This window comes from Pyrgilauda ruficollis, unplaced genomic scaffold (genome assembly GCF_017590135.1).
Source record: "Pyrgilauda ruficollis isolate IOZ18807 unplaced genomic scaffold, ASM1759013v1 scaffold4, whole genome shotgun sequence".
NCBI classification, from domain to species: Eukaryota; Metazoa; Chordata; class Aves; order Passeriformes; family Passeridae; genus Pyrgilauda; species Pyrgilauda ruficollis.
In genome coordinates this window covers 21,444,694-21,469,464 of record NW_024525489.1, presented here as the reverse complement: position 1 = coordinate 21,469,464, position 24,771 = coordinate 21,444,694, and the positions used below count along the sequence as shown (strand labels likewise).

At 42.8% G+C, this 24,771-nt stretch overlaps 1 protein-coding gene across 1 annotated transcript in view; it reads right to left on the bottom strand.

Annotated features, from left to right (window-relative positions):
- Nucleotides 1–24,771, bottom strand: part of SPRED2 (sprouty related EVH1 domain containing 2) — a 59,721-nt gene that overhangs the window by 20,431 nt on the left and 14,519 nt on the right. Inside the window, exons 2-4 of the mRNA XM_041477191.1 lie at nucleotides 6,031–6,208; nucleotides 4,525–4,693; nucleotides 1,676–1,740 (exon numbers count right to left, since the gene is read on the bottom strand). Coding sequence (XP_041333125.1) covers nucleotides 1,676–1,740; nucleotides 4,525–4,693; nucleotides 6,031–6,208 — 412 coding nt within the window. The remainder of the gene's footprint in view (nucleotides 1–1,675; nucleotides 1,741–4,524; nucleotides 4,694–6,030; nucleotides 6,209–24,771) is intronic.

Genomic DNA, 24,771 nt, shown 5'->3' with positions numbered 1-24,771 from the left:
GTTTGATTTTGATGCAGCTGGAGCAGGAGTCATCCAACTTTCTCTATGTAAAACACCTCCTACTTAAAGGCAACAAACTGGTGGACAGTCAGTCTTCCTCCTTGTAAAAATCTTTCACTGAGTTTAAAAATCAACACTCAGCCACAAGACTGAGCTTGCGGAGAAATTCAGGAGCACTCCCAGGTGCCTGAACATCAGCCAGTAGGATTTTAGCAAAAATATATTCTCCTGTTTCCACAGGCCACTTGTCATTGCTTAAACATTGAATATTCCAACGTGTAACCCAGTGAGAGCTGGGTCACACCCATCCAAGGCACGTTTTGACAGTCATCCGCTTTCTGATGAGCACAGAAGAGCCACACACACATCAAGAGTGACTGTCCACCCCCAGCAGAGCACAGCTCATCCAGGGGATTTGGGAACAAAGCAGTACATATTGGTAAAAGGCTCTGGCTCCACTGGTGCCTCCCCCGTCTGTCCCATCCCAGTGCCTATAAATCACTTCTGGCAGGTAGTTGGGAAGCAGCTGCTAATGATAGTTTTGCTGCAGAGTGCAGGAAGTCACCTTTTAACCCTGCCTGCTGTTGTTTGTCTCCCTGAGCGTGACAAAAGGACAGATGTGGACAACATGCCGGCCCCTGGGAAGATCCGGTCAAAACTCAGCAGGGAATCTGATGTGGTCCCATGCTGGCAAAGCATTACCCATAAAAAACACCTTTTGGCTTTGGATGCTTCCTGGGACTCATTTTCAAGCAGCTTGATGCTTGTACTGATTTTTTCCTCCTTCACCCTAAAAATCCAGTGAAGTATCCCAAAGACAATTTTGAGTTAGATGTTGCTGCACTGAGGATATCCAACCTTCCCCCTTCCTGCCATCCAGGCCCCACAGGACAAGGAGGGCATTTGTAAATTAACCAATAGGCGCCCATGGGGGTTGAATTAAGGTGAGCAAATAACTTTATTAACAAAGAAGTATACAATGTGAGCAACTTATTTCCAGCCCATGGAATAGCACTAATCAGAGTCACATCTTCACCTGACCAGTTTTTTTTTAGTTTTTAACTTTCCTTTTGAAGTTAGTAGCTTTAGTTTCAGCAAAAACCCATAATACATTTTAGACAACACCACAAATCAACCTACAACAGCTCACTCCTGTTTAAGTCACTGCTGCTTAGACAGATGCCACACTACTGTGCCTTCTTCCACCTGAAGAACACCAGCCTGAACTTTCTACATGCCATGCACAGGTGAAACACCTTTAAAGTTTGCTTGTTTACAGCTGTGATCCAAAACCTTATTTCCTTGAGTATGTACCTGAGTAGCAGACCCCTTGCTAACTACCTGAGTCTGCAGGAAGTTTCTCAAGGACAGAGAGGAGTATTAGCAGGTGTGTGCAGCACCTCTGTCTAAGCCAAAAGACATTCAAAGGCGATTATTTCTTCACTTCTAGCCCCTGACATCACCTGTTCTGACATGCTTTTCACGTGGCGACAGGGGGCCAACAGGAGGCCTCACATTCTGTAGAGGATATACATCCATCAAATAAAACACACCCAGTGTCCAAACATGATGGTGGCTGAATGCCAGCCCTGAGGCATAAAAAGAGAAACCCTTTCTAACCTGACCACGTAAACCTGAGCGTAAAAGAGAAGAAGCTTAGGTGACATGTACTCACAGTGAAAACATCATCGTCGCCGACCTCGGCCTCGTTGTGAAGGGTGGACGAGGAAGTTGTAGATCCTAGAAAAAATCAAACCAACAGCTTTATAAACACATGGCATTTCCATGAAACTTTTTTTTTCTTGAGGCTGTTAAACATTTGGATTTTCACAGGTTTCTGTGTTGTAGATGCATGAAAGAGTGGCTCAAATTAGGGAAGAACAACCCATCTGCTGGTAGCTGGGTTAGAGAGGTAAAATCTGAAAAAGTATTTCTTGAAATGCAACTGTGTGGCTGCCAATGCTAATTAACAATGATAAAAATAGCAGTTACCATTTCCAATTACAGAAGACTAATTTCTGAAGAATGGTAAAGCTATGTACTAATCAGTGCTCCAGGCTGATTCTCAGCTGTCAAGAAATCACATATGAGTTTTTCTTCACTTACTCCCTAAATGGGGGGGGTGGGGGGGGAAAGAGAAATAACCTATAATTTAAAATAAAATTAACCTCACTTTGACATTGAAGAGTTAGATTGGATTTTTTTCCCTTTTAATTTTGGAAGTTTTTATATACTCTAAAGATCTTCTCTATTATCACTCGCTTCTCAAAGAATCACCTTGCCCCACGTAAACTAAGTACCTGAAAGAAGCGGATATGTGTAAAACCATAGGCAAGAGAAAAATACTGGGATGCAATTTTCATTAGGTACATTAGGCAATCTTCTGGAAAAGTAGGGAAACCTATCAAAAAACTTTCCTCACCCTGCAGCAGGCGTTCCTGCAGAACTGCCTGGGGGTTTGGTGAGCAACCAGACCACAGAACGGCCTCAGGGTAGGGGGTGCTCACCACTGCTGGCCTTGACACCAAATTTATGCTGAACCTAAAAAGGAGTGACTCCTCTGCCTATACCCAATCAAGATCCCAGACGCCCTTCCTGGCTGGCTTCATCTACCCTAAGGCTGGCAACGAGGGGGGGTACAGGCAGAGGATCTGCTGGGGGGAGAACCCTCAAGTCAAATGTCTGTTTCTTTGATGGAAGCCCACTGCTAGACTGAATTAAGCCCACATCACATCCCTGACCAACACAGTACAACGGCTGGTACCACCTTCATTCTGGAAATTTGTTAAAATAACGTGTTTTATATAATGCTATTGGCACCAGCCTTGGCTTCTCTCAGTTGCATCATCACGAAGATGTGCAGAGCTAAGTGTGAAAGCCCACTTAAAACACTGAGTAATGTGGAAACATTTGTGCCATTTGCTACATTAGCTTTAAAATTTAAAAAAAGCTGAAGTTCCATGGAGCTGCACAGGGTTCTTGTACCTGTGCCCCAAACTTCTGATGCTACAGGGAATTAACTACTGGTTAAATATTCACAATAAAGCAGTGATATCATGATGTGAAGTTCTGAATGCACACTTAGTTGTGCTTAATACTACCTGCTGAATTTGATCAAGTATGTGAACAAAAAATGAATGATAAATTAAATCTACTGCCCAACACTGTGTGTGCATCAACAAGTTATTGTTTTCCATTCAGAAAGCCTTATTTGGAAGTCAATGGGGAACACATTCATGAGGATAAGCCTGTACTGTTAATGGGATAAATATAGATTTGCTGATTTTGAAGTATCTGAGATACAGCAGAACTTGATTTTAAATACCTCCACTGTAAAACGGATCAAGAAGACCAAAACAAGAGTTGCCAAGTACTGGCATCTTTAAAATACTATTCAATACATTTGAGTTATTATCTCCTTGAAACTTTACACAATCCCATGCCACTTACATAAATCATCCCTTTTATAACTCAAAATGCTTCACAGTTTTAACAAGAAGAAAGAAGCAAGTCTACCTGTAACTTCTCAATGTTAATGGCACAGAAAAAAAGCAAATTTCTGAGAACATCCTTCCTCTAACTGATGACGTATTTACCAGCAAGGAGCCCTGGGGGATTAATTCTCTTCCAGTATCTCCCATGTTCATGTTAAAGCAAGGACAGGCTATCCAGAACATGAAGCTGTCTTATGGAGCTAATGTCCTCAAAAAGAATACACATCTGTACATACACGTGAGTTAATATCCTCAGAAAATGTACCATCTGTATATAAAAATATCCTGGTCACACTGAAAGAGAAGGCAAAAGATTTTGGACTACTAAGTCCCTATATAAAGTAGTATGGTTAAAAAAAAATTCAAGAAAAAATGCAAGAAGAATCAAATTTCATTAAAATAAAGTACAATTGAATTATAGCTGTATTGTGATTGCCTGATGCAATGAAATGTGAAAAGAAAAAATTTATGACAACTTCAAAGCACAGACAATTCAAATGCATTTTTTACAGAATTAAAAAAACAACACCCCGAAACACAACAAAGGTCTTCAAGAACTACCATTCAACTAAGAGGGTGCAGACAAAACTAATTACTGCAAAATAAAACCAAAACCAAACTAAGTTTTATTCAACTCCAGGCAGGAATTTAACAAAGACTCAGTAAGACGAGATTTGACTGCAAATAAAGAGCCTGGGCTGTTTGAGTTGCCATCACTAGTGTGAAACCCAAGCCTATCAAAAAAAGCAGTAACAACAAACTTGATGATAAATAACAGGGAGAAGTTTGGACAGACAGGATTGAAAAATACTTGACTGAAACACCTTATCTTCTCTAAGAGATGAGAAAACTCAATTCCTAAAAGCTGGGGCTTGCTCACTGTAGGATAAGAGCCCCAGCTGCACTTGGACACACGCATAAGAGACCTCCAAGCCCAAGAGCTGATTTTAAACATTTCCCTCTTCCCAGCTCCCTGACTCAAACCCCCTGCCCACTCTTCCAAAGGTGCAAGTGTCCACCCCCACGCTACCTTCAATGAGGTCCTCGATGGCTTTCCTCACGCCTCTGTCGAAGGCTCGAGCGTCAGCAGGGCTTTGAAAAGTGAGCCCGAACTTTCTGTTGTCAACTTTCCAGTGGTGGAAGGTGGGGTTTGCCTTTGTGTACACCAGGTCCTTCTTCACAAAGCACTCCAGCACCACCTGGGAGGGCGTGAGCCCCAAAAGAGGAGCAAAGTCACTTTTCCTACCCCAAGGACACAGCCAGCATCGTCTCAGGCTGGACCCAAAAAGCAAGCCAAGTCATGCCTCACATAGGGGAACATCTTCCCCTACCAAATCATGACTAATAAACACCAGACACGGTAATTGTTCTCAAAACCACTGCACATTCATCTTTTGCTTGTGCTTTGAGTAGGCGCTCACTCCCTACGCCAGGAGCATGTTTTGGACCCAGTGTGGCACAGGTTAAGCTAGCGGGGGGCTCAGGAGGAAGGAGAACCTCTTCCCTCAGTAACTTTACTCAACAGAAATTTTATCCACCAGCAGCATATTTAGGAGGTGCTGCAACACTCCCCTCACTGTTTTTAAATTGTTCACCCCCAGCCAGACACTCATGTCAAGTTCTGCTGTGCCAAAAACCATCTCTAGAGTGATGCTCAGGGACAACAGGAACGGCTTGTCATGTCTTACTCTACCCCTCAAAACCATAAGCATGGCTCCCAAATAATGTCAAAAAAGCATCCTAAGCAAAACAACGTTGCAAAAGACAAACCATAATTGAAACAGCTTTAAATCATCAGTATTTTTGAAAGCAAGATAATTTCTGACTCAAATAATGCATTTTTTTAAGCCTGTGGAGGAAGTGCTGCTTTTAAGCTAGCCCCTGTCTTCACAGGAGTGCATTTCAGAAGAATCAAATACATAAAAAGAAGATAATAAATGGTAACATTTCAAGTGGCCCCTGGAAATCAGGAAAGGGCTTTATTAATTTGATTTGTGCAGGGATACAAGAGAGCTCCTTTTTAGATAAACAGCTACCAGGAGAAACCGAGTGTGTCAATTCATAAGAGACAACTTGTCTTCATATTCTCACTCAGCTTGTTCAAACCTTGAACAGCACGCAGCATAAATAATTCATGGCCCTTTTAAAAGGCTTGCACTGCATTACTCAGTACAATGTGACTGGCTTCATGGGCTCTTTACACTTCAATTCACTTCTCACTTACCCCCGCACTAGGTCTAAGGAAAAAAAAAGAAAAAACCACAGGCCCTCTTTCATTCAAAGGGGATCTTTGCACGTGGATGTCAAAAATTTACCTGCTCCTTCCAGGTGGCCTCACACTAGCCTAGGTAGCAAAAGATGGCAACTCTAGATGAGGATTGGGTTTGTTCTGTCCAATCCAGTATTATTTCCACATGCCTGTTTTTTTATATATTTAAAAAAGAAAAAACCAAAACTTGCACAAGAATACAATAGCAATAGATTTGGAATAATTCTCATTATAAGAACAGACAAAAGTTGAATTAGGATCTATTACCAGTTTGTCTTTCTGCCTTTCACCATGGATTAGAAATCCACTTCTTCCATTGCCCTCCGGGTACGTGACCTTGCAGACGCCAACTCTACTGAGACCGCCTCCTTCTTGCGGCAACCATCCCCCACTGGAGTCATCTCGGGTCATAACCACAGCTTTGACTCGCACAATATAGCTGTCACTGCAATGGCAACAAAACAAAAACAGAACCTTTTGTCAGCATCACAGTCGCATCGCAGCAGTTTTTCTTGAGGGTGGTATTTAGACGGCGCTGCGCTGACCCCAATGGAGAGTTTCTGCCCGGGACCACCTCTGTCATGGATGGCCTGGAACACTCCAGCCATTGCAGGAAAGAGACACACCAAACCTCAAGGAATGAACCTGCCAGGTTTCCAAATGTCAACACACAGATCAAACAACCTGTGGTCCCTGACACTCTCTGCCTCCTGCAGCTAGGGACAGGGACCAAGAGAGTGGGGTGACCCAGGCCCAAGGCCAACTCCCACACTGGGGCATCAGATATCCAAAGTGCTGGAAGAACTCATGGAGCTCAAATAACCCACGAACAAAGTGTTTCAAGGTTTCTGTGATCGAATTTGTGAAGTGGGCTTTGGAAGATGACACTCACATTCCTCCACACCTGTGACAGTTTTATGGGGAAACCCCCACAAAAGTGGCTCCAGGTGGTACCTCAGATGAAATGAGATAGGAATCGGCTCAGCTCAGGTCATCAGGACCATACCAGGCCCCTAGGACAGTCTCACCAGCATTTCACAGGGCTTTGAAAGGCAGAGCCTCCTAACCTCACAAGAAACTATGTTGGAAGCACCTAAGATCTGGGGATAATCCAGACGGCCACTACAAAGGCTTAGAAGGGCCCCCACAGCGGGAGACTCCAGGGCTCCCCTGTACCCTTTCCACAAAGCAGCTGCTCCATCATCCACTGGGGACATCACCAAGGTCATTTAGAAGCACAAAAACCCCTAGAGAACTTAAGCAAAAGCCACACACTTTGCACAGAACATGCAACAGACTGCAAGCTAAGACGGGCTGTCCCCAGCACAGAACTGCTGGGAAATACCCAAAGGAGCTTTCCTGTCCTCGTGCTGCCGCTGCGCCAGTGCCGCCCATCGTGTGCTGGACATCGATTAGCACAGGGATGCTGAGGCCAGCGCCCACGGCTGTGACGCCCTCACAGGAAGGTCACCACAGTGGGCTTGGATGGCAGCCACGCACAACCACGGTGCTGTCAGCTGCAGAGGCACCCAAAGGTGCCACAAAGCTCCTGCAGGACACTCAAAGCTGGGAACATCAACAGGGACGAGAGAAAGGGATGTGCCCATGGGCTGTCCATCTCCAGGCCACCAGGTGACCTCACCAGGAGAAGGAAAATAACACACAGAGAGTTCCAAGAGGCAGCCTTTCAAAACGACAGGTATTGTCCTTTATGGAGAGAAATTCCTCCCTGTATCCAGATATTTTCCCAGTATGGGAAATGTACAGCACGACAAGCAGTAGTAGCTTTCTTCATCCTGCACCAGGTAAAACTGCCTCATTTTCAGACTATTTTTGCAGCAGTTCAGGTTCTAACACTTAAACTCCAAGCCCCCCTTTCTCTAACACAACCAGATCTAAGCATCCAAGCATCTTCACGGATCCTACCTGCAAGCAGTTTCAGGACGAACCAAGGGAAGCAGTGAGCATCTTCAAGGACCAGCTTATCTCTTCTGATCTCACAAAACACATGCTGCAATTTTCTTTTCACAGCCTTTATTATATGGGTATGCCAACCTTCTCACTGGACCTACCAATGACAGCAGTGCAAAGATGACAGAAATTCATCCCCTGCTGCCCTGAGTACTTTGCAATAGCTGATAAAAAGCTTTCCAATCTGATACACAACCACAGCTGACACACACAAGATATTCACAGAACTGAGAAACTATGTTTTTAAGCATATTTTTTGCTTGAGTCCTTATAGCAGCTTCCTGGTACAGTAAACAGGGCAAGAGTGTCTTATAAATGGAACCAGTTACCTTTTTATTTTTTAATGAAAACCTGTTTCTAGATTTTACAGTGGCAACTTTAATCTCCTGACTTCCTGATACTCAGAAATAAGCAAAATACTCGAGCTAATTTCCTACTGTGCAAAATTGAGCTGCTTCCACCCAAGACAGTTTTTGTTTTCTTCTTTGTACCTTTCCCATATGGTCTATAAGGATTAACAATTAGCAGATTAAGTACAAAGAAACCCAACATTTCTACATCTTTCTACTATCCCCCAAGGATCCTTTCTGGACTTATTTTTAGCTCTCTTCTGAAGTCAGAGCCGCTCAGTACGACCCTCCCTCCTATCCTCCCACAAAAGTCATCTACAGAAACTGCTGCTTCTCCTTCCACACTTGAAAATTGCCAGTAGCATTACAGCTTCCTGCAGGATTTACCATTCACTTTTATGGCAGCAGTTGGAGCCTTTGGCTGTCCCAAAAGTAATGTTGCCTTCAGTTACTTCGCTGCAGAAACTGTCCACTTAAAGGAAAATTAAGCAAAAAGCAGCTACTCAGTACTTTGTGATTCCTGACAGTTATTCACACATTTCCATCACCTCTCAGTGAATTCTCTAGGCTCACAACTACATCTGAGTATTACTGGATACCTACACAAGAAATTTAGGTGCCATGACTATCCCTGCCCACTATAATGACAATCTGGTGGGGCACAGAGCTACATGGTTTTTCCTCTTCATATCCACATTTATCCATAACCTATGGCACCCACAAACTCTGCCACCACATGCCGAGATAGCACCATTTAAACTGTGTTCTTCCCATCCTGAAGACCAACCTCCTCAAATATAATAAGCCAGAAAATCTAGTTTCCATCCCCCTACCCCTGCAAGGTGACCTCTGCTCCCCTATTAGACAAGAGCCTTGTCCAGCAGAAGGGTTCACCTTTGGCAGGGCAGGCAGAGCTCTGGCTCCATTAACATAATCCCTTGGCACATTTTCCTGCAGGATCAGAAGTCACCAGTGATGCTGGGCTCCCTGCAGAGCCCCGTCCCCACTTCTGCTCTGCTCCATCCACAGCCACGTTTTCCAAAGCACATCCTGTGCTAAGGGACTTGGAAATAAAAAAGATACAAGGAAAGTAGGTAGTTAACGGTTCTGAGGGCTTGACATCTTGGTCTAATCACTGGATTAGGACTCAGAAGCTGCACGTTGAATTTTCAAGGCTACACACAGCTTCCTCCAGTCTTCTATGTCTAAATCCTGCCTGCTGTTTCCATCCACAAGCCTAGAATAGGCAATGCTTCTTTCCCTCATGTCAGTGTTGATAAATACTTGGGAGGTACTCAAATATTTCAGTTCCATATAAGGATCTTGCTTCCTTAGTGTAAAAGCTGTTTATTTTCTTTGCTATTTCATTTTACGCGACTGCATCAAGGCTCTGGCTGATTCCAAATATTCCACATCCTGAGGAGCAAAGGAGCAATCTGCAAATCCCATGTGCGTGCCACTGATGAAACCTTGGTGCACTGGAGTAGCAGAACAACCACATTCAAGCCATCCATCTGCATTTTTATCATGGTAACTGCAATTTCATTCTTTCATAAGAAATGGTTAATGAAGTACATGAAAATATTTGGTTACAATTAATGAGGTACTGATAGCTAAAAATGAAACAATTAGAGAAAATCCCACAGTAGCCTTAGTTCCCCTTATTTTATTGGATCCTTGAAACTTTTCAGACTGCTCTAATTGTTGGGTTTATGGCCTCTGCACTATGCATTTCATGCAAACGATTCTTAATTATGCTCTTAAATGCTATCTTAACTCTACAGATTTGTCCTCAACAGCCTTAAAAGCTTGGGAAGAAAGTATCTGAAGGGATTACCCAGCTGCATGGCAGCCAGCCAGCATGTTCCAGGCTGCTCCAGGTTGTCTGCCTGCCCCACCCTGAGTAAAAAAAAAGAAACAGAACGAACTTGGGGAGTAAAGGTAGCGCCGAAAAGCACGTGTTGTTTTTATTGGAAGGAAAAGAGAACTCTTTAAAAATTATAGCTCGTGGGTATGCATATATATCTATAAAAGTAAAATACAATGTGTGCATGTATAATTGCTCTTCCGGAGGACACAGAATTTTCCTAAACAAGAAGTGACTGAATCAGACCTCTGTCATCACTGAACCCTGGTTTCAGTATCTACAGTTCAACTCACAAAGCATTTACGTGTCTAAGAGACAGGTGACACTTGAGGCTGATAGAAGTGCTGTCCCCCACCATGTACACATGGGGCTGCCATCATCCTGTGCTCTCAGACAAAAACCATAAATCACCTCCAGCAACACTAATGGGGGACAAAGCCATGAGCCCCTTGTGTGCCCAGTGAGGGCTTATGGCTGCAATCCTGCATCCAGGAGTAAACAACAGACAATTCACTCCTTAGTTAAGGATTAATTTCAGCACTGTCTTTGTAAAAGGAGGGTCAAAGTAGACAACTCCCTTCCACCAGCTGCTCTTCTTTTCCACTTTGCTTCCAAAGCAGCAACTGTAGATACCATCAGAGATGTCTAAAAATCCCAAGGAGGTACGAAAATATAGTCCAACCCACTACATTTACTACTTTTTTTTTTTTGAGTCACATTTAGTATCTAAAACTCTTCCCAGACACCTTCCATAATTCAGTAATATTCTTCCCTCTAGCCAAGTTACTTGACCAAAATACAAGACTATAAACTTAGACAATATTGCAGCCATAAGGCGCTTTGATATTTTCCTCCCTTTCCAACTCCACAGCTTACAAGGCTAGGAGAGATCCAGGTCTCAGAAAAAAAAGGTATTTGCCCATAATGGGTTTCAACATTATGGACTACAGTCTTTTAATCCATGCACTGACATTTCCAGATCCCAGGTTTCAGGGAAGAGCCTTAAAGGACAGCAGAGACTGCTAATGCAGCAGTAGCAGAGGTCAGGCAGCTCAGCTGAACCAGGCACATAAACACAATTTAAACTATTTGGATCCAAACAAATGTAACTCTACGATTACTAGGGAATGACCTGATCTGGATATATTTCACAGTGCCAGGTGTTTTCCCTGCCTCAGAAGTGCCAACAGCTGGAGTTAAAGCCATTACATTCTGCCCAGGTGATTGCAGCAAGTTGTACTGTGAGGCTCCTCTCTGCAGTTCATCCCACAGCAGAAAGCAGGGACATTAAAAGCTACTATTTTTGGAGTCCCACTTCCTTGATCTGTTGGTTGGTTCGTGAAGCTTCTTGCAAATGTGACATATCTGCAGATTATGACCAGCATTTTCTTCTTCAAATCCTAACTTAGCAATTTGTTTGAAAACAAACGTCTGAGAGTATGCAGCTATAGCAAATTAAGTTGATATTTCCATACCATTTAGATTTCCAGCAGGTTTGAAACTTTTCCATTAAGTATCAAAACCACTACATATCATCAAGAAAAAAAGACATCTGTGTCTCTCTGGCCAGATCAAATATTAGAATGGAATCTGAAGAAAACCATGAAAAATCTCCCAAAAGTTTTTCTTGCCCTCACCTCTGCATCACACCAGGAACAAAGAATCTCTATACCTGTAACCCAACTCCTGTATAACCAATCTGCAACCTGTATTTTTCTGTTTTTCAAATCAAACACCACCAGAATAAAAGGGCACCTAAGAAATTTCAGTTTCCACACAGTCAGAGTAAATACAAACAATCCAGTCCCCACATTCCTTGCTCCAGAGATGCTGCCTAGAGCAGCCCCAAAGGCAAAATGAAGAGGGGTCAGGTCTCCACAGCCAGTGCTCAGCAAGCTGGGGTTTGCGTCCAGCACTGCGGCGCATCCAAAAATCCTCCATAGGAAAAACTAATAGCAGTTTTGTCTGGTCTGTTGTTGGGTTTTCTTTGGGGTTTTTTTGTTTTTTTTTCCCCAGAAGAAAAAGGACTTCTCAAAAAACCAAGACACCTGCACCAGCCGCCCGCCTCCACATCTCCCTTAAATGCCGAGGCAGTGAGGAACAAAGGAACCCTTTCACCAAAACGTTTGTTCAACATTTAAGGCTGATTTTATTGAGTTTACGAGAAACAGCTCTATCCTAACTAGCTCAAATGGGATTTCATAATTAGTTCAGATCCTTCCAGGAAGTAGATGAAAATTCATTACTGAAATACATACATACATTTTATATATATATATATATTCAAAAATATACACATTATGTAGTCCTATATGGACTAAATCCATTTTTTTTGGCCAGCATAACATCCTTTCCTGTGCCAGACTTGCCCAGTGATACCCACAAAGTGCTGCACACATGGGCAAAACCTCAAATGAACTGGAAGCAGCTTTTTAGGGAAAAAAGCTGGCTTACAAGCATGATGATAGGCAAGCAAAGATACTGGTGCAGCTCTAGGTCTCTCCCCAGAAGTTAGCTTATTACACAAACGATTTTGAATTAAAATGACATTTTAACGGCATTGGGGCAGATTAACTTATGACTTGTGTCTGTATTGAAGCATTTATGTAACATTGCTGAAACTGTGTTAGAGCTATCAAAAGTCACAAATGTTGTTACAAAAATTTGATTTTTTTTTCCAAAAAAAACCCCCCAAAAAATTTGGGTTCTTTTTTCCCTAAACAGCAGCCATGACATCACTGGGACACACATACTAATGACAGAACTTTTAATGACCAACCATTCAATGAAATATCTTAAAAAAAATTTCCTTCAAATTTGTTGAATGGGTCACTTTTGCAATAAATGGTTATAGGTGCACATGGTGGTACGCCTTGAAAAGTTAAAAAGGCCAGCATTAATAAATTTGAATAATTTGCCCTGCACCTCACCTGCAGTACAGGCAAGAGTTGCAGCCTAAAGTCCTCCTATTTTCGTGCAAGAGTATGAAATAGTAACAAATTACAAGGAAGCTAATTAGCACTATCATTTACAGTAATGAGTAATAAATTGTTGCATGACAGATGGTATTTGTTTTATACCACGTTTAAGATAAGCAAAAATCACATAAAAGTTTAGCCAGCCAAACAGGTAGATTCATCAGATCTGCATCCTGAATTGATTCCCCCACCTAAAAGAAAAATATCACAACCGAGTTCTACCCTAATTTTTTTCGTAACATAAACTGACCACAAGCACTGCGTTACTGCTATCCTATACGAGCTAATGAACAGCAATACTTTGCAAAAAATAAAAAAAAAAACCAAACCAAAACTGACAACCACAGAAACTGCATTCCATAAAAATGATTATGTCTGCAGACATATACAGAGTATTCCTGTAAACTCAAAGTTTACAAAGAAAAGAAAAAAATCGCTCACCCAAAGGAAGTTGAATTTTCCCCCACTCTCCTCCATTTTGCTCAGTGGAGACTACAACTATATTTATTCCTCTGTAAACATCCTCAATGACACGTATGTTGTAACTATGAAGAGCAGATAATATTTTGCAAATATTAAAAAAATAAAATAATTCTGTGACTCAATTCCAGCTGGGTCTGTATCAGAGGAGGAGTGAGGGAGTAAGCAGGATAACTGCAGTCTAAATCTAAGGGGTTTTCATCTTTTGCCAGATAAATGAACATAAAAAAGAAAAGAAGACATTCTTGGCTATATCCAAACCAGCACACACATTGGTTTTGCCTTCTTTTTTTATAAATCCCCTACTCCATCAAATGTCCATGAAGAGGGGCACAAGGGAAGCAGCTTCCCAGGCAGCATCTATTTTTCCTACTGGAATTTAAAGAAAGGATGAATATTAAACCATTAGTTCTGAAGAAAAAAAATAAATTGATACGTAACCATAAATGAAAGGCGGTGTTTCACAGAAGAATTCCTACATATTCACTGATAAATTATATGCTGATTTAGACAACATTCAGAAGGGCTGTGGGGGCAGATGGGGGGAGGCGGAGGAAAAAGAACCCCAGGAGTAAAAAATATGCAATTATACGCAGCCAGAGGACACTTACCTGCTGGGGGATGCCATTTCCTCTGCATTTTAAACCTTTACTGCTCCGTTTGAGCAGCATTGCCACCAGCAGCCTCCTGTCTGCTCTGGTTACCCCGTGTCCCAGCTGGCTGCTGCCGGGCGGGCAGGCGGCTTCCCCCCATGCGTGATTCAGTCTCCTAGAGGGATGTGCTGCATTGTGCCGGGTGAGTCATCCCAGAGGTATTCTGCACATTACAGCCCCAGCCGGACCATTACTCATTCGCAATATCCTCCCGGCTCGGAAGAGAACATCGACCAAAGATCCCTGGTTCCCCACCCTGGTTATAGACTGGGAAAAAAATAAAATAATTACGATACAACTGCCATAAAGTCATGACGGGGGTGTTTAGCAGCAGCTGATGGGGCAAACACGCTGCTGAGAGGCTGCCCAGCACGGCACCCATGCACGCAGGGCTGCAAACAGGTTCAAAGTTAAATGCAGGTGTCATTTCCTCTGGTAGCTTGTCAGCATTTTGCTCCCAAAAGCTGCCAACACAGCGCTGGGACCAAGGGTCCAGACAACTCAGAAGGCTTGGAGGAAGCACTCAGCCTTCCCATATGTCTGCCTCCATCACAACTTTTAATGGGATTTTAAATACTTCCAGTGGGCAATGAGTTGGTATCTCTAAGTATCAGCTACAGATCCTCCTATACCCCATCTCTGCTGGCAGCCACACAACTTTAGTGCCAGCAGCGGCATCCCTGCACACGAGCTTTGTTTCAGACACTGCGTCTCAAACACTCCCTTGCGGCTCAGGAACCTTCACAACTCCTGGAATCTCTTGCTCAGCCAGGGTGCCGTATATGTCCCCTCAAGTTCTATGATGATCCCTAACGCCCTCTCATTAAAGCAGAAATGTTGCTCAAGAAGTGCCTCAGCACCAATAACAAGAATAAAAATTGTGACACTACAGCTCTGAAAGCAGCTTCTAAAAATACCTGCCCAGTTTCTGAACTAATCTGTGCTGATGATTAGGCAGGAGGGGAGAAGAAAGCTAACTAAGTGCTTCCAGGCTCAGCTGCCTCTGTCTGCCTTAAATCCAAATGGTTTTAACCCTGATTTAGGACAAAAATCCCTTTTTCCCCAAGGTGGAGAACAGCGACTGAGGTGATGCTGCCTGCAATCATCCTTCAAAGGAAAGCTGCATCCCTACTTTACAGACACTGACAATCTAAAATCACAGGCACTCCTGAAAACTTCGTGTGGACCACAGAAATGTCTCCGCATGGAAATGTTGAGCTAAGGACTAATGAGGCTTGAACCCAGCTTCAGTGAGCAGACACCAGGCCACATGGAGGATGCTGGGACATCAGAGGGGGCTGGACTAGATGGCCTTTAAAGGTCCCTTCCCACCCAAACCATTTTGATTCTATGACATTCCAACATTTGTTCACTGCTTCTCTCTAGCACCCAGTGAGCACGTGTGCAGGTGCAGCTGCATGCACCTATTTGCAGCTTGGCTGGATTTTGTCATGACAATGGAATCAAGCTACAGTTCAAAGTTGTGATGAAGACAAGGCAGCATGCAAAGTTTGTCACAGTGGTATCAACAGACAGCCGCATTTACTGAATTTCAATATACAACATAAAAATATCTTTCATGGCCAGAGAATAGTCTGTGTTAGTAGAAGTGCATTTGCAACCAATGGGTTAACTCATTAGTCAGAGTATCATGCTATGCAAGTAATTAAAAATAATAGGTGGGTTTTTTTTTAGATTTTAATTGCACATCCCCAGTCCACATCTCATCCCATCCAGATGTGCCAGGATCTGCCACCTCACTTTCCTCTTCAAGCTCTGCAGCAACACTGTTTTTACCTTCAAATGCTTAATGCAGCACCCACCAGCTCAATCCTCATCTGTCTCCAGCAAGAACTCAGCACACAAGTCCAAAGCAACATCAGCCAGAAAAATTCAAGAAAGCTGCCTGACACTTTCTGCTGCAAGTCCAGTTTCTAAAGCTTTTCTCCCAAGGGATGGGGGAAGATGAAATTAGCCTTCCTGTGTAAGACAAAACTATCCTTGAATAAGCTGTGTTGTAATCATGTTTTTGAAACAGTATCTTGAGCAGTTACCTCTCCCCAAGCTTTCCTGTTTTCTTGCCTTCCTACTGGTCCGCAGGCCATCCTGCCCCTGGTCCTCCTAAAAACTCAAGGCTCAGAACGCAGAGCGACTTGGGACCATCAGGAGGTTCTTACCATGAGCAACATCAACAAACAGTTCCAGTATGACTGGAACTACACAGAAAAGCCATGTACACACTGTACAGGTACCACAATCTCACAGCTGCTGTGGGGCAGCTCTCAGCTGATGGGGCTGGGTTGAACCACCACCTGGGTAATCTCTGCAAAGGCGCTGCTCTGCCTAGGGTCAAGAGCAGGTGGGGACAAACACTGTGTGTGAAAATGCAAGAGAGAAAAAAGTTCTCTTTTACAAATGTTATAGCATGCTCAATCCATAGGGATGGAAATAATGCCCTTGCTTCTTGTCCACATCTAGAAGCTGTTGTATCAGTCAAGAAGAGCCACCAACTCATTCAGCTGGCTTCAAGCCCTGCTCCCAAGGGTTTTCTCCAAAGGGAAGTAGATATCAAGTCACTGGATCAGCATCAACTGAATCACTCACTGGTTGGGTTGCCACCTTTGCACATGTTTGTTAACCTTAAGGTTAAGCTAACAAACCTCAGCTTCAAGACTGGCAATGCTGCTGCCCTTTAAAAAAATATAGTTAAAATAATAATTTTTTTTCCCCTTAAATACTGCCCAGTCCAGTAGATTGCACATCCAACCATACTAGCTGGGTGCTAGTGAAATATCCTTCAAAGCCTTCTTGCGATTCCTAGTGTGGACCAGTGAGTGAGTGACACATGAACATATTCCCCATTTCCCAGCAAAATTCATGCTGCTACAGGGTTCTGCTGTCAGAAATCTAAAGTAAACACTGCACCTGGAAAGCGAGCAAGGTGGTGGATCTGTCTTTTGCTACCTGCCAGCCAATTGCAAGCATAGTTCAAAGAGCTGAGACAGTGGCTGGAGCAAGAGGAGCCCATTTTCACTGTAGCTGCTGGAGTACTTGAGTGAAGAGAATGAAATTCAGTCACCTTGTTAACAGCAGTCATGTCAATGGGCTGAACTTCTGCAGCAAAACATTAACAGAGCACCCGGGACAGGCCCTGGCAGTTGTGAACTGGGCACAAAGATGTCTCAGCACACAATTCCAGTGCAGGGTGAGGTGTCTGCGTATCTGCAGGGCCAGGTCCATTTTGGGACTACTGAAACCTGCCATGCCTCACCTTCTGGGAACACCAGGCAACCTACCTTAAGTGTAGTATTCAAGATTAACCACAGCAATATTGCCTGAACAGTGCTTGCTGTGCCTTGTAGGAGGTAAAGAAGGTGACTTTTCACCAATTTTGTTTAAATTAAAAAATTAACAAAACCCAAAATAGAACAAAAAAACAAACAAACAAACAAAAAAAAAAAAAAAAAAAAAAAAAAAAAAAACAAAAAAAAACCCCACCAAAAAAAAAAAAAAAAAAAAAAAAAAAAAAAAAAAAAAAAAAAAAAAAAAAAAAACCAACAAAAAAAAAAAAAAAAAAACAAAAAAAAAAAAAAAAAAACAAAAAAAAACAAAAAAAACCCAAACAATCAAACGCCCTCCAAACAAACACCAAGCCCTAACAAAAGACTTCATACATGATCAGTGTAGTTTTATGCCCAGCACTTGAGAGACACCCACTGCACTTATGCTGCCCCTGTTGTCCACAAAGCTTTCTTGAATACTGGGTTCATTAAGCTGTGTTGTAGGGAAAAGCAGGAAGTATGGCAAAAATAGGAAAAAAAGGGCATAAAAGTAGATCCTTAGGAAGGGCTTCAGACATTTTATGACACGCTTCAGGCTGCTGAACATTACAGGAGCACTGAAATGCTCTTCCCTATGTATCATTACCATGTTTTCCCTATTTTGAATGTCATTCTCATAGATGAATGGACCTTCGTACATATGTATGACAACAAAAAAAATGACCCCAGCATAGATGGGTATTTCCAGCCAGGATCTGGGTGGAGGCCATATGGACTTCATTTTCCTGCAGACAGATCAAAGGAAAGCACCAAGAGCATCTTACAGGACTCCACATAAACATCCATGACCAGAAAAGAGGTTACACAAATGACATGCAGTGGGTTCCTCCACACCGGAAAAGCCTCATGTGCTTTTCTTCTAATTAAACCCTTTCTCCACAGCTCCTAATTGATACCTGGACAAACAGCTGTAATGTACTCCAGGAAATCTAACCCTGTACTTTGCCTTACTTGTGTGACATGGCCTCAGTCATCACAGGGCACACTGCAAACTTTCATTTTGTTGATAGGAAACTGGTTTAAAAAACAAGCTACTGAAAAACCAAGGCCTTGCTCCTCCCTCTTTTTTTTTTTTTTTTGCCCTTTAATACTTAGATCAAAGTAAAGGTACTTAAGTGTGAGTTTTTAACCACTGCATCAGTGCTTTCCTTTTCTTTAGGATATAGTTTTTTACCATGCGAGTACTCTCAGACTAATTATGCACATCCTAAACCAGATATATAATTTTGTGCCTTCTCCAATTTCTTCCCTCTAGATTTCAAAATCATCTTTACTGCTCTCTGAGGGCTGGCACTATCTTCTGGAAAGCCCCATGCCACAACTCAATATCTGATGGTAAAACCACCTGCAGACCAAGAGGCAGACACCAGGATAGGATAATCTGTATCCACCTACATTCCCAAAATCACTGAGAACTCCTGTAAAACCATGCTGACCAGCTCCAGCTTCACACTCTCCAATCTGATGTTAACTGTGCTTCCTGTCAGCCAGCTCCCTGTTTTGCCAGGGACTGACTCGAACTAACTAGCTTAAGTTTTCAAGATCACTCTGCTTTGCTGTCAGTGTTAGTAAAACATTATCTTGCCCTTAAAATGTACCTTGTCCAGCTCTTCTTTTCAGTGCTCTTGCGAACAAGCTGCTGTTTTACAGACTTACAGGAAGATAGTTAACGCTTACAATTCCACTTCATTTTTAGTAATGTGGGAATTATTTTATTGCTCATTTTATTTATGATAGTTATCCTCACATTCTGCCTCCTTGAGAGCACAGAAAAAACACAAGGCAGGCTTCCCCTCCCGTAAAGAGTACTGCAAGTGTCAGTACTGCCAGGTCTGCCTTGGATCAGGACATCCACCATTAACTATTTTCATAGGGCATGCAGTGGCAGGACAAGGGGGAATGGCTTTAAGATTAGAGAAGGCAGGTTTAGGTTAAATATTAAAAATAAATTCTTTATTCAGAGGGTGGTGAGGCACTGGCACAGGCTGCCCAGAGAAGCTGTGGATGCCCCATTGCTGAGGTGTTCAAGGTCAGGTTGCACAGGGCTTTGAGCAACCTGGTCTAGTGGGAGATGCCCCTGCCCATGGCAGGGCTTTGGAACAAGATGAGTTTTAAGGTACCTTCCAACCCTAACCACTGTATGGTTCTATGACTCTATTTCTTAGCTTACTGATTTTATTACTTAAGTGCTATGGCAGGCAGAGATTTCTCACCAGTACCTTTGGTTTCCTCTGGCCAACTGTGTGCATCTCCCAACCCCTACTTTGTTCTCCCTGCAGCCAGCTTTCCTGTTTACATCTCTGCTGCTGCTTCCCTTGCACAGCTGAAGGGCTTTGGAAAAAGGACAAACAAACGAGCGTTTCCTCAAGATGCTGGCAGTTGCGTGCCTCTGCCTCTCTCCCTACCACTGTCCTTCACCTGGTCACAACACTGTCACATGCATTTAATGGCTTGTATTTCCTGTGCTCTGATTTAACAGGCAGAATCTTTTAAATTATGAAAGACATGGTGGTGCCAAGTGCCTGCTGAATTGTCCCTGGCAAGAGGGATTTTGCTTGCACCTACACAGCAGAGAAATCAATCAGGGGAATCATCTTGGGGTCATCCTATTTTCTCTTTCTGGCAGGTAAGGATGAGTTGTTCAACACACAGCATGTTCATGCTCTCACACCAATTCCTTCCGAAAAGGTTCAGTATAGGGACAGCTGGAGTCCCCTGATATATACAGAAGAGATCAAAGACTCCCATGGTCTTTCCTTTTAGCAGCAAAGATGGTGAAGCAGCTTCTCATCCTGTACCCATCAGGGTTTTTGGTACACTCACTACTAGCTAGAAGCGGCGATCTCAAATCTTCTGGATTCATTGGGGAATACCACAACATCAGACCAAAAAATCCTGCCAACAGCTTATGCAAGTCTATTCATTTAAATGACCACAGCACTGTTTAAAAGCATCAAAAAACGAAACCTGAAGAGAAGCAACATTATCTCCTTGCAGAAGATCTGTGGGAAGAAAGCATCTATCTTATATGTTTGGGAAAGCCCCATCTACACCATATATTGTCCATTTCCAATAAATGACTGAAGTATCTACAAGGGAGGAAGAAGATATACCCTGATTTTTTTTCATAACTTCACACTGGTTTTTCTCTGTCTCAAGCCGTGTAACAACCACTCTACGCATGTTCAGCAGATGATAATGAAACCGCAAGTGTTTATCTCAATCCAAAATGGCTTAATTTTTTTCCCCTCCCCTTAAACTCAGATTTAACCATGGTTTTAATTCCAAGGATAAAATGTGTATGCTTACCTTCTTATGCTCCATCTACAAACTTGGTTTCTTTTCCTTAAGACACTTTCATCCAGCTACAAGTCTGACTTTGGGATTTATCTGTCTCTGCCACTATGCCCACTAATATCTTGGAGCAAAAGAAATTATAGCAAGGAAGAGCCTTGACCTGAAGATTGGTCTCCTCTGTATTTGTGCAAAGGGAGGGCAGCTCTATGCCCAGCACTCCACTGTGATGTTTTGGCTCCCAGAGAAGTCTGCAGCACAAGAGTGATGTGTCAAGACTGCCTGCATGGCCTTCTTTTCCACTAGAAATTAATATTCTGAGAAAACAGCAATGACTTTCTAGCCTCCTAAGGGAGAAGACTCACTGCCCAAAAGCAAGATGAGTACAAACTTTGCTAAACAGTTTGCACCATGATGAGAAATCACAAGTTGACAAGACATCTGTAAAAAACCCCAAACCCAAATCAAAGAAAACTCCCCCATGCCTCTCTGAGTGTGATAAAGAGGTATTTCCAGTATTAATCTGCAAGGTGGGGCAAAAGCCCACTAGCTGTTCCTTTGTCCAGGGATGCCTTTTTATTAATGTTAGCACCATGTTAATGTTAGCAGCATATTAATGTTAGCTGCTGCCCAACCTGTGCTTCCTCCAGCACGGGTTGCAGGGACAACAAGGGTTGCAGGTTGTGCAGGGACAGCCCTGGGAGCCACCAGGCCAATGCTGAGAAGATGCAGTGGATATGAACACAGCCCAGTGCATTCTGCCATGGAAACCCCAGGCCATGGCAGAACGAGCTCTGACCTACAGGCCCAGCTCCAGCAGATTCAGTGACGGAGTCAGATGACGACAGCTCCTTTCGAAATAGAAAGCTGAGGGGGAAAGTCAGTTACTCATCCAATTCCAGTGCTCTCCCTTGGAAATGCATGGATGACACATACCATCAATTTTGAGAGGGGAGAAATCACATTTCTCCTGTCTTCACTCTGTCCAGATGTGCTTGGGCTGCAATGAGTGCAGTGAGGACTTGGGAGTTAAGTCCCCATCCAACACACACACATATGCATGAGGGATATAGGAGGAATATATTTACACATTTAATGCAGGTACTTACAAACAGTGTTGAGATTGGGTAGAAGTTACAAAAGTTATTAGTGTAGCAGCTGAAAAGATTGTTTCCATCCCATTACAACAAGGCAATGCAACATCTGGATGTGGAAAACAGCTGACTAATGGCCAATTGCTCACCTTGCTAAAGGATTAGGTGGAAATCTGTGGCTGTCTCAAGAGAAAGCCTAGGATATAGCAGCATTCCTCTTCTGGAATTCCAGCTAACACTCAGATAGGAGTCCTCCAGATGCATTCACAACCAAGTAAATGCAGTTTAGCTAAAACAATGCTTCGCCAAAACTAACACAAGGACAGTGACCTCTAGAATTTGGTGCTACTTGCAGAAGTCCTAAAGGTTGCCATCAATGAAGTCATAGAAAAAGTACTTTAACCCTTGGCAGTGATTCATCCAGGTACTTTTCTAGTAAAAAGCCGTATTACTGAGGGGAGAGTGTCCTATATTTGCAGGAAAATTCAGAAGCGAACAAACAGATACTAATTTGTTAAAAAGACAGATAAACATGTACAGGAAACACTTCTATGAAGGTCCTGATCCTCTGAAGATTAACAATCTACAGTACTGGAGACAAAACCATGACACTGAGGAAACAAGTGAACTATAAAAACAGGAAGAAGTGGAAGTTTATTTTTTTATGTTATTTTGAGGGAATATTTGTTTTTCTGAAGCTTAAGATACCAGCAAAAGCCTCCATCTGCAGGTCATACTATTCTCTATACAAAAGCAGCTGCAGCGAGTTTCCTCACCCAGGTCCCCAGAGCTGTCAGATGGGGAGGCCATCCTGCACATTACAGACCTGCTGTTTCCCTAACCAACACTGTTGTTCAGTTTTCACCTCATCTAAAGCCATTATGAATTGATGCATAGACAATACTCTGTAGCTGACACCAATAAATCAAGTTATTTTGATGTTGCATTTCCCCCACAGCCACAGGGCTAGGTGTTCCCTCCAGATATGTATTTTGGTACATTTACTGTAACAATATAAAGGTAGTACTTGTTGGAAATGAAGGGCTTTGCCACACACAGAAAAGTTGTTCTGGACTCTCCTGCCTTAAGTTTGCATTCAAATTAAAATAAAACCATCACTGCTGTGAATGACAAGGATGCAGCTGGGGCCAACCACCACTTCTGCACCAACCTGGTGGCACAACTATTTTCAGACCATCACAACTCACCAAAGCTGAACAGACCCCATCAATTTGTCTGGAGGCACCAAGCTTTGCTTCAGGCTCAGAAACATCTTGTGTTCACTGATGGTGGCATCACAAGGAGCCCTCAGACTTCTGTTATATTATACATAACTTATCCTCCTTAAATGAGTCAGGCTGAGGCACAGCACTGCCCAGGGGTCTTCTGCTGTTAAAGGATGTGGGGAGAGTAGGAGACAGGGACCCCCACATCAATTTATCTTCACTCAGGATCTTTTTGAAGCAACTTCTTCATCTTTTTCTTGCAAAAGCCTGCAAGAAATCTAGATAATTCCCACTGCAACCAATGCCGTGAACATGTACTCAATGCCAACCTAAGAGCAGAATTCAAATCTGTCTGCAGAATTCCCAGAGCACAGAAAGCTATCAATGCAGAAAATAAGTTCAACTTAACCTGAAAAAAAAAGGTTTAAATATTTATGCTCCTAATATGTCCTCATCACTTCACTCTTCAGTACCATTTATAGCTGAGTTATTTTTGTCCACTGAAAGTCATCCCTTTGAACTAGGGCATTCACTGTTTAGGAAACACAATTAAATTTCCACGTTAGTTAGTGGATGTTAGTTAACTAGCAGGGGGAAAATTATCTACATTAAGAAAATGCAAGTGCAACACCATCAGCCATGCCTTCCACTTGGCTTTGACCTCTACCACAACTGCAATAATGATGTAGATGTTATTGGTACGATTATTGCACACAAATTTTTAAGTATCTGTATACTGGATCAAATACGAAGCAGTTGCTCTTTGTCTGACACACACTACACCAAGCCACAAGCCTTCCACATTTGTATTAAGAACAAAAGTGACTGCCTGTAACACTACGGTCATCAGTGGGTACCCACCTTTTGCCGATTCACATTTCCTTTCCACATGATTACTTACGTTCAAATGCTGCTGAACTGCTGTGAATTCAATAGACCAGTTTTTACCTTTGCTACCTTCTGGGTTTGTCTGCCCCACGTGTGCTCATGTACCAGGGTTTTATGGGACCAAATGTTCTACATCACCTTGTAGCTCCTCCTGTTAAGTACTGGTATTGGTAATTAAACAACTCACATCAGTTACAAGCAGAAATTGGAATAATAATAATAACAATAACAGACGGAGCTCATAAGCACTAGCTTCTAGGAAATCACTATCAGAAACACTGCTAAAGTTCATGCTCTCTAGCTAATTAAGTACTTGAGGTGGAGGTAAGGAGCTGCACCCATACACAGTGCTTACCAAGGCTTCCTGTGCTTTCCACCCCGATATATCACCCAGAAAAGTAACTTCAACTCTGAAATGACACCCAGATATCCTGACTTCACCCCTTCTTTGCTCCAGATGAAGGAATAAGCTACCAAAAAGCCCTGTGCAATGTTTCCACAAAAGTACCAAACTTTGATTCCTGCCATTGAGACAGATCATCAGTAGAGAGCTAACGAGCAAACTATTTTGCTAGTTTTGCTCCATTGTCTGCCAATACTCAAGAGCTACTTTCAGAAGTCACGGACTGGCTCTTCAAGTCTTTTTCTTCAAAGCACATAAAAATAGTATGAAGTAACAGCAAAGCACAATAAAATGGTGGGTGCCTCATCTGGCTTCTGAGCTCTAGCAGCTCTGGTGACAGGACACAGTGTCCAGGACAGTTGGAAACCAGATTATGCTGAAAGCGCTGGACTTTTGTTCTGGGACATCTCATGGCTTCTTCACCTTGCATGGTCCTGGCTGCATGGGGCATTTTTGCCTTACC